The sequence below is a fragment of the Ips typographus genome, linkage group LG3 (assembly GCF_016097725.1).
Source record: "Ips typographus isolate SLU linkage group LG3, UJ_Ityp_2.0, whole genome shotgun sequence".
Lineage (NCBI taxonomy): Eukaryota > Metazoa > Arthropoda > Insecta > Coleoptera > Curculionidae > Ips > Ips typographus.
This window is the reverse complement of record NC_138424.1, coordinates 11,556,340-11,573,700: the sequence shown is the minus strand read 5'-3', so window position 1 is coordinate 11,573,700 and position 17,361 is coordinate 11,556,340. Positions and strand designations below refer to the sequence as shown.

At 31.3% G+C, this 17,361-nt stretch overlaps 1 protein-coding gene across 1 annotated transcript in view; it reads left to right on the top strand.

Moving 5' to 3' along the window:
• Actbeta (inhibin subunit beta) overlaps positions 1-15,030 on the top strand; it is a 35,312-nt gene extending 20,282 nt beyond the window's left edge. The window contains exons 2-5 of the mRNA XM_081976653.1: positions 7,229-7,431; positions 7,791-8,082; positions 8,143-8,221; positions 13,452-15,030. Of these exons, the coding sequence (XP_081832779.1) occupies positions 7,229-7,431; positions 7,791-8,082; positions 8,143-8,221; positions 13,452-13,689 (812 nt within the window). The 3' untranslated portion in view covers positions 13,690-15,030. The remainder of the gene's footprint in view (positions 1-7,228; positions 7,432-7,790; positions 8,083-8,142; positions 8,222-13,451) is intronic.
• Positions 15,031-17,361: the final 2,331 nt, after the last annotated feature.

The window sequence follows — 17,361 nt, the reverse complement described above, 5'->3', positions numbered from 1 at the left end:
GTGTTTTTTCCACGACCTTTTCCATTGTTTTTACCGATCGCAAATACTTTTCTAGGTGGGTTTTAATTGGAATTTAGACGCGTCGTTAAAGTTTTGCTAACACCTGACCTTGATCCCTTTAACGTGTAATGTAATTTAAGTTTGGAGAGAAATTGCTTTTGGTGCTGGTTTATGAGCCTGACACTGACAACTTGTTTGAAAGTTTAGATTTCAGTAAATATTGATTCCAAGTCCCAAAATATATCAAGTAAAAATCATGCTAATGTAACCCTATTTCGTCTTCACATTGAGCATAAAAAAAGCTCAGTTCAATCATATTTCAATGAAAAAGTCTTCAATCAGAACCCTTAATATACCAATTTCCAGGTTTTTTCTGACTACCACCTGCAGTTCAATATAATTTTCCATATTTTTGCTACTCTTTGTTCAAACCCTTTATCACTCCAAGCCATTCATTTTGTTTAGTTTTTTACTGAAAATCTAGCTCAAACGAGACTAACAATACAATACCAAATTAGTGAAGTTATTATAGTTTTTGAATTTCCAAAGTAGCTTTCTAGTTAGTTTTTTTCAGTTAAAATAAAGTACATAGTTGAATTAAAGTATTAATTAATTAAATAAATTAAAGTATTAAATTATCTATTATTTCTGAAGCTGAGAGAACTCAATTTTTAAATTTCTGGCCAATTAGCCAACGCATTCTTCCGTGAAGTTTTGAGAACTCAATTATCTTCTTCAAATGTGAGCCTTTGAAATTTCTGAGCAATTAGCCAGTTTAATCATATCAACGAATTCTTCTGATATTTTTTTTGAAGGTAAGAGAACTCAATTCTATTCTAAAAATATAATGAGTTTTGAAATTTCGGGGCAATTAGGCAGTTCAATCATATCAACCTCATTCTACCAATCTTCTTTTCTGAAGTTGACAGAACCCAATTCTTCGCTAAAAATATGATGGTTTTTGAAATTTCTGGGCACTGAGCCAGTTGAATCATATCAACACATTCTTATGTCTTCTTTTCTGAAGTTGAGAGAGAGAACTCAGTTGTCCTCTAAAATTAGTTGTCCTACAATTAGGCAGCTCAAGCGTTTCAACACATTCCTCTATTCTTCTTTCTTGAAGTTAAGATAACTCAGTTCTTCCCACGCAATATGCTGACTTTTGAAATTTTTGGGCAATTAGCCAGCTCAAGCGGTTCAATACATTCTTCCGCTGTTCTTTTCTGAAGTGCAGACAACTTAATTCTTCTCAAAAAATGTGTGGCTTATGAAATTTCTGTTCATTTAGGTGGCTAAAGCGGTTTAAGACATTCTTCCGCTGTTCTTTTCTGAAGTTGAAAGATCTCAGTTCTTCTCTAAAAATATGTTAAGTTTTGAAATTTTTGAGCAATTAGCCAGCTGAAGCCTTTTACGACATTCTTCTGCTGTTTTTTCCTGAAGTTAAGATAACTCAATTCTTCCCTAACTAGATGATGGCTTTGGAAAATTCTGGGCTATTATCCAGCTCTAACGTTTCAACACATTCTTCCACTCTTCCTTCTTTAAGATAAAATTAAATTCTTCTCTTAAAGTATGTTGGCTTTTAAGATTTCTGTGCATTTCTTCTTCTTCTTCTTTCAGCAAACCTTGCCATCTCTGGACATTTAGCCAGCTTCAAAGTTTTAACACATTATTCCGTTTTTCTTTTCTGAAATTGAGACAACTCAATCATTTTTCTCTAAAATGTACTGGCTTTTGTAATCATATTCTCAAACGATTTATAGTTTGATCGCAATTTTAAAAACTCTTTTGTAAAGATTTTTTTGTTTTAAGATAGTAAATATTACATCGGCTTGAAATTATTTTAAGTACAATTAACTGAATATTATTAAAATTATATTAAATTTTCATTACATTGATTAAACATTACTTAATAAATAATTAGGGCCAAATAAGCCTGAAAACAATTACATATTGAAGCAAAAGAAGTGATATACATTATTATTATTTCTCCAAAATAAGAGTAGAATAAGTTAATAAACTTGTTGTGGAGAAGAATTTGTGTTCTTGTTTTCATTCTATCAAAATTGTTAGTAATTTTTGCTCGTCAATAACCTGAATAACCATGAAGTAAAACACATTATTATCAATGATTAAAGTAAAAATGTTGTCAAACATTATGTATTTAACTAAATTTACTTTGAAGTCTGGAGGATTTGTAAAAATCTCTAATAATGCTAAAACTTGTGATTTTTTTCAAAAATTGCCTTTAAAATTCAATAATTAAATAAATAGAATACATTTTTATATCAATATTTGCTTGTAAATTTGACTTTCAACGACACTGATTTTTTCACAATAATTATTGATAGCAGGAACATATTACTTTCATTTTGAATACATAAATATTGGTTAGGAGTTAAATGTAAATAGATGTCATATCTACTATTATAAAACGTTAACATATGTCGAAAATGATAGTAAAATGCAATGAGGTGAATTTCAAACAAATATGGTGGATGAAGCATAAACATCGTTTTAGTTTCCTATTTTTATAACCAATTTTTTTGTGTCGATATTATTTTGTTAGTCTTATTTATCCATATTTTATTCAGTTCAAACTATGTATATGTTTTCTGTTTTCAGGTTTTTCTTATCAGACTAATCTGTTGTAGATTGTAGCTTTAAAGTTTAAAGTAAATAAATAAGTTTGTCTTTATTACTGATTTTAAAGATTTGGGCTAAAAGATTCTATTATTATTAGAGTTATCCAAATATTAGTATCACTGGGTGTCATAGGTAAGTTTTATTACAAAAAAAAATATTGTTTTCTGCTTTGGCGGTGTATAATTTTTAAAGTTTATTAAAATGTGTTTGAACCAAAATAAACAACTTTATAGAAAGGCAAATCTTGTAAATGTGACTTTACCTTTCTATTATATTATCCCATTTTACTTTAATATTTTCCATAAAGTTGGCTTTATATTTGACCAAAAAAATGTACGTGGATGCATTTTTGTATAATCCACTCAAGGGTAGTTTTTTTGCTAAACAAAGTGCCACGTTATCGAAAACTTTTTCAAACCCACACGTGTTTATTAAAGTTGAATAACTTTGAAACAAAGTTTGATCCAACTCTCTTAAGTGCACATCTTGCCGTTCAGATATTTATTTCTTGGGGCTCGTGGCAAATAAAGTTTGAGATATACTAAGTTGGATTTGAATTATGATATCAATTAAAATGGAAGATTTTGACGTTACGTAATCTGAATGCAGTTCTCAGACAAGATTTTTGGTTTAAATTTGAATTTTAGCTTCGACAATGGCAAACTGCATCGATGCCAAGGTGGCTTGCATGCCTTTAGAAATCCACAGACCGCCAAGGATAATCCGCCACAATAACAACCGACCTCGGTGGATAACTCGGATAATACCGAACCTAATACGGAAGTCTTGGACGCGGTTTTCGATCTATATTATATTAGCATGGCAAATTTTCCCCTTTAGACACGCGATGCTTTTCCAGACTTCATCGAATATGCAGGCCCTTTAAAATAACGCTCAGCTGTAATACGAGTCCTTGGATCGTACGTTTTTATTGATAATGCATATTATCGGTGGCGTGTTTTGCGCTTATTGCATGTTTACGAGGTTATGAAATAAAACGGGTTGGATGTTTGGAAATGTGCAACGAAAACAATAGTTTTGCCACGTGAAATGCGGCTTTTATGTTAATAACGACCTGTATCTCGGATATAAACAATCTAAATATGGCAAGAGTATTTTACTATCAAATTCTAGTAACCCAGTCAGCTTGTTTTGAATTTTGTCTGTTTCAAAACACTCATACACTATAGGTACAAGGTGCTTCAAATTCGAAAGTGAGTACAATAGGATAAAGTAACACTGTAATGGAAAGGTAAAGGTTTTGAAGATTTTTTCAAAAAGTCAGGTTACCTAATTTTAAAACCACTTAACGAAACTTTGGTAATAAAAATTGGCTTCAAAAACATGAAAAGTGACTTGGAGACTTAAAATTTGACTTTTAGGTCAGTTTACATGATTTTTAGTTAACTTACAAGATTTTAGTGTTGAAAATTTGCATCAAACCCAGGAATTTCGACTTGGAGGCTTAAAAAGTGTCTTTTAAGGCAGTTTACATGATTTTCAGACTACTTACAAGACTTTACAGTTAAAAATTGGCTTCAAATCCATGAAATTCGACTTTAGTGTACAAAATTGGCATCAAATGCATGAAATTCGGCTTGGAGGATTAAAATTTGTCTTTTAAGTGAGTTCACATGATTTTCAGACACCTTACCAACACTTCAGTAATGAAAATTGGCTTCAAAAACATGAAAAGTGACTTTAAGACGTAAAATTTGACTTTTAGGTCAGTTTACATAATTTTCAGTTAACTTACAAGATTCTAGTGCTCAAAATTGGCATCAAATCCATGAAATTCGACTTGGAGGCATAAAATTTGTCTTTTAAGTCAGTTCACATGATTTTAAGATACCATACAAGATTTTTGGTGTTAAAAATTGGCTTAAAATTTGTCTTTTAAGTCTGTTTACATGATATTCAGATTACTTACAAGACTTTAAAGTTGAAAATTGGCTTCAAATCCATGAAATTCGACTTGGAGGCTTAAAATTTGTCTTTTAAGAAGGTCCCGTAATTTTCAGATAACTTACCAAAACTTCAGTAATAAAAATTGGCTTCAAAAACATGAAAAGTGACTTGGAGACTTAAAATTTAACTTTTAGGTCAGTTTACATGATTTTCAGTAAACTTACAAGATTTTAGTATTGAAAATTGGCATCAAATATATGAAATTTGACTTGGAGACTTAAAATTTGTCTTTTAAGTCAGTTTACATAATTTTCAGACAACTTACTAAAACTTCGGTAATAAAAATTGGCTTCAAAAACATGAAAAGTGACTTGGAGACTTAAAATTTGACTTTTAGGTTAGTTTACATGATTTTCAGTTAACTTACAAAACTTTAGAGTTGAAATTTGGCTTCAAATCCATGAAATTCGACTTGGGGGCTTAAAATTTGTCTTTTAAATCTGTTTACATGATTTTTAGACAACTTAACAAAACTTTAGTAATGAAAATTGGCTTCAAAAACATGAAAAGTGACTTGAAGACTTAAAATTTGACTTTTAGGTCAGTTTACATGGTTTTCAGTTAACTTACCAGATTTTAGTGTTGAAAATTGGTTTAAAATCCATGAAATTCGACTTTGAGGCTTAAAATTTGTCTTTTAAGTCTGTTTACATGATTTTCAGACAACTTAACAAGACTTTAGTGTTTAAAATTGGTTTCAAATCCATGAACTTCCGCTTGGAGGCTTAAAATCTGTCTTTTAAGTCAGTTCACATGATTTTCAGACAACTTACAAGATTTTAGTGTTGAAAATTTGCATCAAACCCAGGAATTTCGACTTGGAGGCTTAAAAAGTGTCTTTTAAGGCAGTTTACATGATTTTCAGATAACTTAACAAAACTTTAGTAATGAAAATTGGCTTCAAAAACATGAAAAGTGACTTGAAGACTTAAAATTTAACTTTTAGGTCAGTTTACATGATTTTTAGTTAACTTACAAAATTTTAGTGTTGAAAATTGGCATCAAATCCATGAAATTCCGCTAGGAAGCTTAAAATTTGTCTTTTAAGTCAGTTCACATGATTTTCAGACAGCTTACAGCACTTTAGAATTGAAAATTAGTATCAAATCCATGAAGTTTAAATTGGAGAATTACATTTTTTTTTCTGTACTACCGGTTCAAACATACGGATTGGAAACAATTAGCCTAACAAAAGCATATGCAAACAAGCTCTTAACAACACAAACAGCAATGGAACGAAGCATGCTAGGAATCTCACTCCGCGACAAAATTAGAAATGTGGATATCAGAGAACAAACTAAAGTTACCGATACAATACAAGAGGCGGCTAAGATGAAATAGCAGTGGGTCTGGCACCTGACTAGATTGGATAAGGTTAGATGGGCACATATAATAACAGTTTAAACGCCTAGACAGACAAGATGGGTGGACGAGATTAAGAAGGTGGCAGGCAGGAACTGGTTGAGTACAGCAAGGAACAGGGAGACATGGACACAAATGAGCGAGATCTATATCCAGGGGTGGACAGCTAGAGGTTGACGAAAAGACATTTTCAAAACCTCCAAATTTTTTCTATTTGCCATAGCAAATAGACTATATTGACTAATTGCTTTATGCTTAGAACATATAAAGAATAGGTATTATTCTGTTTAGAAGATAATATGGATTTTTATTTTCTCCATTACAAAAAAATGTGGCAGGGTTATTTGGTCTTCTTTGTCTTTTAACACGTTGGCGACGTCATGACCCACTTGTGGGTCACGCGGCGTTTTCTTACTGGACATATGTGCCCACCGGTGGGGCACGGACTATTGGGTGTTATATTGCTTATAGAAAGCTACGTTTATATAGAACATCTTTGAATTTGGAGCTACGGCTGTACCACGGATTTATCTTTGTATGTGCAGCGTGGTTTCGTAGAATTCGGAATTTTGAGATTAGAACGAACTAAAACAACATATAATGCTAAAAGAATAGTGTTATTCTTTATTTATGAATATAAGTAACTACATTTTTTATTACTACATCAATGAACTCTTTTATTTTAACAACTTAACAAATGAGGAAAAGGAAACAAAATTAAAAAATCGGGAAAAAATTTATGGTGAATTTTTTTGAAGCAAAGAATACATATGGTGTTTTGCCCTTCACAGTCTTCGCAAAACGTTGACACTTTTTTTGCTTTCACTCTTGCTTTTGACAAGACAAAAACAATTTTTTTTTCAACATTTTGCTGATACGGTTTGACCCACCGGTGGGTCACGATGGCTGCAGAATAAATTTTTCTCCAACAGCCGTCATGCTCCACCAGTGGGTCACAGTTAAAACTAGCAATTACTACAAAATAATGTCAGCAGTTTTACATGATGACACATTTACCCGGTTTAAAATATGAAAAGTACAATTTTGACCGAAATGTCACTAACGTCCCACAGAAAGAATGTAAGAAAACTCTTTGTGTCCCACGGGTGGGTCACAATGTCGCCAACGTGTTAAACAAGTGTTATGATAAATGTTTCAACCTTACTTAATAACCTTTGTTTTCCAAACTTTTTTTTTCCTTTCTTTGTAGTTTTTTTAATCATTATTTTTCTTAAGTTTTCTTTTGTTACAGGTCCTTGGGTAAACCATAACAGACTATTGGAGTTTGTGGTCAGTTCAGACTCAGGAAGCCAGCAACAGTTCAAAGTGCGGCAGGCCAGTTTATGGCTGAAAGCGGATCTTAGGAAATCGTCCCACAGGTGCCGAACTACCGACATATTCGTTTTCAAAATCATATCCAATAGGTTACCGGAATCGGTTACGCTTAGCTCTAAGGTACAATTACCTAACACTTTCTCTAAACGTACGGAGTAACAAGAACAGGACCGATGCACACTTTTGTTTATTTCGTTAAATTGATGAATTACAAAAGAAAAACGGATCTGCAAAGTTATTTTTATTTCTGATAAAGCATAACGAACTTATCAGCAAGTTTAAACGCATACCAAGTGCGCCAAAACGACGAGTTTCGGTCTAAGTACCGTGTGACGTCACGAGGCACGTTTTTCTTCTTGTCTGTTTTAGTGTGACTATTAATTCTGTTGTTTGAAAACTGGAAACTACTCCATACGTTTATGAAACATACTGTATAGATATGGATTTAGAATTAGAGATATTCTAATAAAATTTTGTAGCAATTCGAGCGTCTAGCAGGAGAGCCCGTTACCGCAACCCTAAACTCATCGCATACAGGGTGGCAAAAAATAGACGTAACGAGCATAGTGAGCTTGTGGTTACGCGAGCCAATCAGAGAAAAGCTGAGGCTGCTCGTGGACTGCAGTTGTTGTGCCAATTGGCGGATTCATTTGTTTAATAAGGTCAGCGACAAACTGGTCAACCGCAATCGACCTTTTTTAGTCATCTACACCGATCCCAATTCCGTCAAGAGAGTGAGAAGGAGAGCGATAGACTGTTCGGTAGATTCAGGTGGGTCACCATAGAGTAACAATATTACTCATAGGTTATTGATGATTTATATTGTTTCAGGAAATCAATGCTGCAAACAGCGATTTTATGTTAGTTTTAAGGCGTTAGGTTGGGAAGATTGGGTGATTGCACCAAAAGGGTAAGTCTTAATATTCTATAACTTTATTTTTTGTACTTTTTCTACTTTTTATTAAGAGATACACGTAGCGTTTAAAGATGCATTGTTGTAACATTGAAATTAATTGGTTTTTGATGACTAAAATTTGATGATTAAAAAAATAATAAGTTTGTATAAAATAGTGGCCTCCTAAGAATACGAAAATATCTGAAAAACTATGACAATAAGAGAAAACCTGGAAAATACGTTTTTTAAATGGTTGCTAGGAAGAATGCAATCTTCAATAAAAAATAGTGATATTTCTGTGAATTTCGCTATACAAGGTGGTCCAGTTTTAAATGTCAATAAGTCACCAATCCATAGCCAATTAAAAAATAAGTTGATATGCATTATGTCATTTTCCTGAAAAATTCTTTCCAAGTAAAAAACATTCTGTTTAAAAAATCGTTTTTTTTTTTGTCATAACGGGCCTGTCCCACAATTTTTTTTTATTTCATATTTATAAAGATGGATTAAAAATATTATACCCCTATTTTTTTGTTTTGAAAAATATTAAGTCTAAATAGAAAAAAAATGATGATAAAAATTACATTAATCTCGTGTTTAAAACGCCTGCCGCCGGTGACGTACTACACTATCAACCAATCAGCGACAAGAAGTGAAACAGTTGGCGTGAAACAGCCAATAAAATCGCCCAGAATTACGTACGTCACACGCGCGACAAAACAGATCTTTTAAATTTAATGGACAAATTCAAACTAACGTAGAAACATTTACGACCACGATTTTTTCTTCGAGAATATGAAAAATTAGTTTTTTAACCCTTTTCTTTCGATTCCAGTCATTAAAAAAAAAATGTATGATTTGTGGGATAGGCCCACTGTGCAACCGTTGGAGCAATTTTGATCAAATTTGGAACAAGCACTTATGAAATTAGTACTTATTATGAATGACGTTTGCCAAAATTCTCCAGTACCGTAGATACAGGAAGATGGTTTTAATGTTTTTGCCTTATCTTCTACGTCTCTCATTTTTCAAAAATTACAGTTTTTTTAAATTTCACTGTTCACGATGAAAAAGAAATTACCTCTTATAAAATTCTGATTTAAAACTTCGTTTACGAGATAATTCAGTTATTACGTTCAAAGACCCAAAACTAACCCAACCCAACTTAAAAATTGTCTTGGAAACGGAAAATTCACTTAAGTAGCTTAAAAAAATTTATTGTAGCCAGTTTTCATAGTTTCCAGACAAACTGAAAGAGTTAGAAAAGATAAAAATTGATTTCAGAAGCTTAAAAATTGTGTTTGTAACCAGTTTTCATGCAAATCGAGAAACTTTAATATTGAAAATTGATTTGTAGACATAAAAAACTACTTTTTCTAGAATTTTTGACTACAAATTCATACATTTAAACCTTAAAAATTGACTTAAACACCAAAAACTGACTATGGACTAATGAAAAGTAAAATCAGAATCTTAAATTTGCATTTGAAGTAAATTTTCATAATTTTGAGACAAATTTCAATATTTTAGTCTTCAAAATAGTCTTCGATAGAGGACATTGATAGTAGATTCATGAAAATTATCTTGAAAACTAACTTTTTTTGCTTTTTACTTTGCTTTTCATTTTCTCAGAATTCTGGACTATTATTAGTACTTCAAAATTGCTTTCAGCTTAGAAAATCGAGTTTCAAGACTATCTTTACCAAGTTATTAACACAGCAAACTTAAAAAACAATTTTCACCTTCTTCATAGACTTAAAATGGCATTCTAAACTTTGTCACTATTAAATCGACTTCTAGACACCTCAGTGCTGAAAATTCGAAATAAAAATTATTCCTTAAAAATCTGGATTGTTTTACGACCTATCTTTACGAAGTTTTTGACTTATCACACTGTCCATAGTCTTGAAAATGTTATTTCAAGCTTCTTCACTATTAAATTGACTTCTAAACTCATAGGTGCAATAAATTGTAGCATCTTTAAGAAATTCAGACTGTTTTTAGTTAGTGCTTTTTAAGACTGAAAAATCGAGTTTAAGACTATTTCCAAAAGTCAAGTTTCTTCAAGTCAAAAATTAAAGTAATAAAAGTAAAAAATTTTGGTACCAAATGCTACGATATTAGTCTTAAGAAATAATTTTTAGAAATGAAATAGTCCGAAAATTTAATTTACTTCTAGACTTGTTCCGGTCCAGAAAATTGAGTTGTACACCAATTAAAGTCCTGAAACTAGACTTTTGGTCTCTCTTTAGTCCTAGTAAAGTCAGTTCTAGCTTAAGTCAACTTCTAGATTATCTTTAGAAGTAAAAAATGGGTTTCATGCACAATACAATCTTTGTCTTGATTTCCGGACTGTTTTTACTTCTTGAAATCCAGTTTCAGACACTCGACCAGGATGGTAGTCTGAGAAAACGAATTATAAGACTATTCCTAGTAGTAAAAGTTTTTAGACCATTCGGTACAAATTTGGACTCTCACAAGTCTTGAATGTTCAGTTTTACACTATAAAATGATTTTTGAAATTGAAATTTGGAGGACTGTATGTTCCTTAGGAAACGTTTTTTAGAAAAATGACATAATGCAAGTCAACTTATTTTTTGATTGGCTATCGAATGATGAATTATTAACACTTAAAACTGGACTACCCTGTATTAACCTAAAAAAATTTTTTTCTCAAAACATTATCCGTTTTTAGGTTATTGTTTTGGGAACGCCATATTAGATAGAATTTTAGCTTGTTTCGTGTCATCATCTGACAGTTTGTCACATAATCATTCTTTTTCAAATGACAGTAATATCACGTGGGTAGTGTCATTCGACCGATCGACGAATCGGTTGATGATCGAAGTTGATGATGGTAACTAAAAAACGAAACGTCAAATATCAAAAATGATAATGCTTCGTTGTAGAGGAGAAAAAGTGACAATGGAAAAGTGTCTTTTGTTTTCAGTTGTCTTATCAAATAAATTAGTAAAAAAATTAAAAGTAATTTTCAAAATTTCAGTTTGTTTCGAATATATCTAGTACTAAGAATTTTAATCGATTTCTAATTGTTCAATTTTGCCCCAATTTAAATTTTCTTGTATCCGTTCAAATAACCGAGATCTCCATGGTGAGGTTCGTAAAACGGGCATTCTGCGTACCTTAAATATGAATATGTGTTATGTGGTACACATATTATTCAAGTGGACAATTTAGTCAACTCTGTTGTATTTGATTATCCTAAATATGGTCCTCCCTGAACAGGGTGTCCCAATAATGTTTCTTGGAAACTATACATAGTCTAAAAATCTGTGTAGTAAATATAGCTACGATAAAATGCTGGAAATGATTTTCAGCTTTCTAAATCCACCGAAAAATGTCCAAAAACTCAAACAAAAACATTTAAATGTAATGGTATAGCAGAAATACGATGAACGTAATTGTCTGTTCTCAACAAACAATTTTGCTATTTAACTTTGTTTCCTATCTCTTCATATAAAGTGGTGGGAATGGTCCAAAGTTTGCTTTGAAAGAAATTAAATATCTCGAAAACGGCTGATCATAGAGACTTCATTTTTGCGTCATTTTGAAGAGCATATTCTGTCTTTTAAAGCGTCTTAAAACACATGTTGAAGTTAGTTTATCGTCTTTCCTGTAGAGGGCATTTTTCCAAAATTTACGTTTTCATCCTAGATATCCCAAAAAAATCAAACGCAATGATAATGCTTTCTATTATCGATTCTATAAAGAATCCGATTATCTAACGTGCTGTGAAAACTGCAGTACTCTATCCTTTCTGTAACACTAGATATTGTTAAATCGCCTTTTTACAGGTGTAAATATTACATTACTAACTAAATAACGAAAAGAAGAAACCCTGGTACATTATAACCACCCTATATAAAACATCTATTAATCTTATTTAGTCAGTCAAATAATGTTTACAACTATGGAAAGGTATTTTTAAGCAGTTTTTCAGTCTTCACACCACGATAGATAATCAGATTCCTTAGAGAAGAGACAATAGAAAACAATATCATTACATATATCATTATACAGGGTGTCTAAAAAGTCTGGAATATTGCAAATATCTCGAAAACTGCTGATTTTATTTTTCTCAAAATTTGCGTCTTGTTAAAGTAAATAACAGCGCATGACGTGAGGGTGAAATGAGGTTCGCAAGTATACAGGGTCAGTCACAAAGTATACCAACTTTCTTAATTCAAACCTAACACACTGTATATTACTTCAGATTTTAAGAGTACTCATAAAGGCCAATTCAACGATATACAATTTTTTTTTTTTTTTAATATTTTTTTTTTTTTTTTGTACCTACCTATAACAATGATAGGTGTAACAATGACAGCTAACGTCAATATAATGTTAAATTTATTGGCAAATTTTCCTATTACTTAAAATGGTGTTTTTGAGTGAGAAGGAAAAGACTGACATCTTAAGTATCCTTCTCACTCAAAAACACCATTTTAAGTAATAGGAAAATTTGCCAATTAATTTAACATTATATTGACGTTAGCTCTCATTGTTACACATATCATTGTTATAGGTAGGTACAAAAAAAAAAATCAAAAAAAAAAAATCAAAAAAAAAAAAAAAAAAATTTAAAAAAAAAAATCGTATATCGTTGAATTGGCCTTTATGAGTACTCTTAAAATCTGAAGTAATATACAGTGTGTTAGGTTTGAATTAAGAAAGTTGGTATACTTTGTGACTGACCCTGTATACTTGCGAACCTCATTTCACCCTCACGTCATGCGCTGTTATTTACTTTAACAAGACGCAAATTTTGAGAAAAATAAAATCAGCAGTTTTCGAGATATTTGCAATATTCCAGACTTTTTAGACACCCTGTAGATATCTAGGAAAGACGACTTCTACAGGAAAAACCAAAAACTAAATTGAACATGTAAATGCTCCTTAAAATGGCGCAAATACAAAAGTTTCTACAATCAGCCGTTTTCGAGAGATTCCATTTCTATCCAAGCAACTTTTGGACCATCCCCACCACTTCATATGGAAAGATAAAAAGTTAAAACAAACAATTTTAGTGGTATTGAAACGACCCATAGCGGTGGATTTAGAAAGCTAAAAGTTTTTTTCCACCATTTTTTCATGGCCACATTTACTATACAGATTTTTTTCCCAAAGAGCTACTATGTATAGTTTTCGACAAACAGCCGCGTGCACAGCTTATTGGAGCACACTGTATAGTATTCTCTATTCTAAAAAAAAATTTTTTTTACAGATATTATGCAAATTACTGCAGAGGTGACTGCGGCCACCACAGAACACCCGACACATTCGTGTCATACCACACTCACGTGATCGAGGAGGTGCGCAAAACTCAACATCTGTCTGGTATGACGCCGTGTTGTGCTCCTCTGAAGTTCTCCAGCATGTCACTGATCTACTACGGACCGGAATCTACCATAATCAAGCGTGATCTACCGAAAATGGTGGTAGACGAATGCGGTTGTCCGTAGATGACTTTCAGTTTGTTTTTAGTAAATTTTTTTGACTACGAATTTTACACGAATTCGCAAATCGACTTAATAGGCAATACTTTGTGATAGAGAGTGCGTTCTAGTGAGGTTGAGAGCCAAAATTAACGCGAGGGATGGTTGGTAAAGTAAATTTCTTACGAGGTGCGATTGATTAGAAATCATCCAATCAGACGTTGATTGACAGTGATAGGAAACTTCAGTTTTACTCAGAGCAAGAGATAGCTCAATTATAACTATCTAGGGGATTTTAGGTGATATTGTTTTTATTTCGTTATAGGAATTTTATTTACATAACCAACAAAGCCACAGGGTGTTGCATAGACAACTTTGCTGCCCAGTATACCATATACTGATAAGGCTGACATATACTGTTTTTTTTTTGCGTCTTAAAACATAGACAAATAGCTCAGTTAGATAAGTAATATTCAGTTCAATTAAGCCAATTTTCAGAATTATCTGTGATTATTATATGTAATATGATTTCTTTGGTAGGAGTTAATCTTTTTAAAGTAATTCTTCAAATCCTATTCTAAAAGCGTTAATATTTTCTACTGTAGCCAAATTATCTTTAATAATCTTCTAAAACAATCGTTATCACCTTTAGCTTAATAAAACCTTAATTAAACCATATTTTACTCAACAAAAAACACGAGAAAAAACTCGCGGTACAAAAACAAAATTAAACCTCGCCGGATAAATCGTTACAACTGGCGTAATAATCCACAGACAATATTTAAATATAATATTTAAAAAAAAAATATGAAATACTTTGAAAAAAAATATTAATATTAAGGAAGCAATCAAATCAAAGAGCTTTTACATTTAAATTGATTATAGCTGGTGATAAAAAAAATTGTAAATTTAAGCTAGCGTAAAAATAAGGGAGTATTAAAGAAAATATAATTAATAATAAAATTCAGTATTTTTGACCACAGCATAAATAGGCAAGTCGTTGTGGTTGAACAAGCAGTTTTAAAAAAGGTCAATTTGGTAATTAAAATACTAAATAAATAAATTGAGTCCCTATTTATGCTGTGATTTAAGGGCCAGGTTCTACTGGTCAGCTTGCTTTGTACTCTAAGCAACAAACACTCTAAAAAATCTTATAATAAAGTTACTTTTTATAAAGTGTTTAAAAACTGTACAATAAAATTTAGCTTTTGCAAAATTAAATAAAATTTGATATTAACAGGCCGTAATGTAGTTAGTAAAAGACAAACACATTAATTTTTATCAATAAAAATTGAAACGAAAATTGTTCCTGATTATAAGACATTATTATTGAAAATACAGTCGATTAATAAAAGTCTTTAAAAAAAATTCTATGGTTTTTGTTTGATTGGGTTGGTAGTATTTGTTTCAGGTTAACTTAAGAAAAGAAGATACTGGTTGTTTTAAACAGGACGAAGAAGTGAGAAGACTCAGAAAAGGTTTGTAGTAAAGTTAATAATTTGTATCTTCTTTGAGGCAATTACTGTGTAGATTTCACTCAAATTTTATTGAAATTTCCAACGTATTTGTTACTCTGAATCAAAGGAATCATATGCTAAAGCAATCCGGGAGCATCAAAATACTAAAAAATAACTAAAAGCTTGTACAGTTTTATTCAAATAATGAAGTATTCTTTTCCAACTAATTTGAGTACATAATCATGTTTACTATTTTTTTCCACAATGTTTAAATATATTCGAAAAACCATTGAGAAACTTTAGTTAAGTAATTTTTAGTTAAGTAAATTCAAATAAATAAATATTAAATAAACTTGAAAAAATCAAAGAATGTAACAAAAAGTGTATATGCAATATACAAAATTGAGTTCCTACTTGAACAACGGAAAATATTGAACCGTTCTCTAGATACTTCGAATATCTACTATACACCCTGAATCACCCTGTATAGGCATTGTTGCCAGGTCGACCGTTAAAACAATCTACCGTTTTTCTGGTTTTTCCACCGTTCTCCTGTTTTTTTTTTTTAATATATAATTTACCGTTTATAATAACATTGAAATGTGGTTTGTGAATCATTTTATTTACTGCGTTATTGAATAGGAAATTTAATTAGGATTCCAAAAATGTGCTTAAAACAGTAATTTTCTTACTACAAGTGGGTTTTACATGCAATTTTGTCCCTGACTGTTCTTTCAAATTGTGTTTCTGGCAGTTTAAACTTTGACATCGCTTTTCTCTATGACTGTACGAAATTTTGTATTGTTTTTACAGGTTATTAAATAAGAAATTTAATGGCGATTCCAAAAATGTGCTTAAAACAGTAATTTTCTTACTACAAGTGGGTTTTACATGCAATTTTGTCCCTGACTGTTCTTTCAAATTGTGTTTCTGGCAGTTCAAACTTTGACATCGCTTTTCTCTCTGACAGTACGAAATTTTGTATTGTTTTTTCAGGTTATTAAATAATAAATTTAATGGCGATTAAAACAGTAATTTTCTTACTCCAAGTGGGTTTTACAGGCAATTTTGTCCCTGACTGTTCTTTCAAACTGTGTTTCTGGCAGTTCAAACTTTGATACCGCTTTTCTCTCAGACTGTACTAAATTTTGTTTTGTTTTTTCAGTTTATTAAATAAGAAATTTAATGACGATTCCAAAAATGTGCTTTACTACAAATGGATTTTGTCTCTGACTGTAATTTCAAACTGTGTTTCTGGCAGTTCAAATTTTGGCACCGCTTTTCTCTCTGACTGTACCAATTTTTATAAATATTTTTTTAAGTTATTGAATAGGAAATTTAATGTCATTATCTGACTTCAACTGCCTAGCTATATTATCCTCTAAAACCACATGATATCTGTCACTAAAGTCAAAACTGTCAAAGTTTGCCTAGAATCGGCCAGCATTAAAATTTAACACAGTTTTCGTACAGTTTTCGAAACGAGACGTATTTCTGAGATTTATGACAGTTATTTTGGCATTTGTCACGTGACTGCCTAGATAAATCATCTTCTAAAACAACGTGATATCTGTCACTAATGTAGAATTTTAGTTTTTTGTAGAATTACAGTTTAACAAAGTTTTGGAAATAAGACGTATTTCTAAGATTTATGACCGTTTTGACAATTGTCACGTGACCGTCTAGCTAAATAGTCTAGAACCAAGTAACAACTGTCACAAATGTCAAAATTGTCAAACTGGGGTCAAAAGCTGCAAAAATAATGAGTTTTGTTTTCCTTAAATAAATTATCTACCGTTTTTTGACCGATTATTCTACCCTGATTAAATATATTGACTTGGCAATATTGTGTATAGGTATAATAAAAAAAAGAAAAGACCTAATACCATGTAAAAAGTTTATTTTCGCGTCACAAACATGAAAATTGATTTGGTAGCTTCAATTTAACGTCAACTTCATGAAAATTGTATTGAAAACAGGAAATTCACTTAAAACCTATGAAACAATAGGTAAAAAAAGTTTTTATTAAACAAAAGACTATTATTAAATTATTACAAAAATTACTACTAATTTATTAAGATCCTTAACTACCTACTACAAGATTAAATAAAATAACTTCGAAAAACTCTTTTCCAAATTATACAATTCTCTAAAACTTTCCCCATTTAACGGACTCTGTATCTCTAAAGATTAACCAAACCTCCATACATGCATCACTAATTTGGCCCATCCTGTATATTTA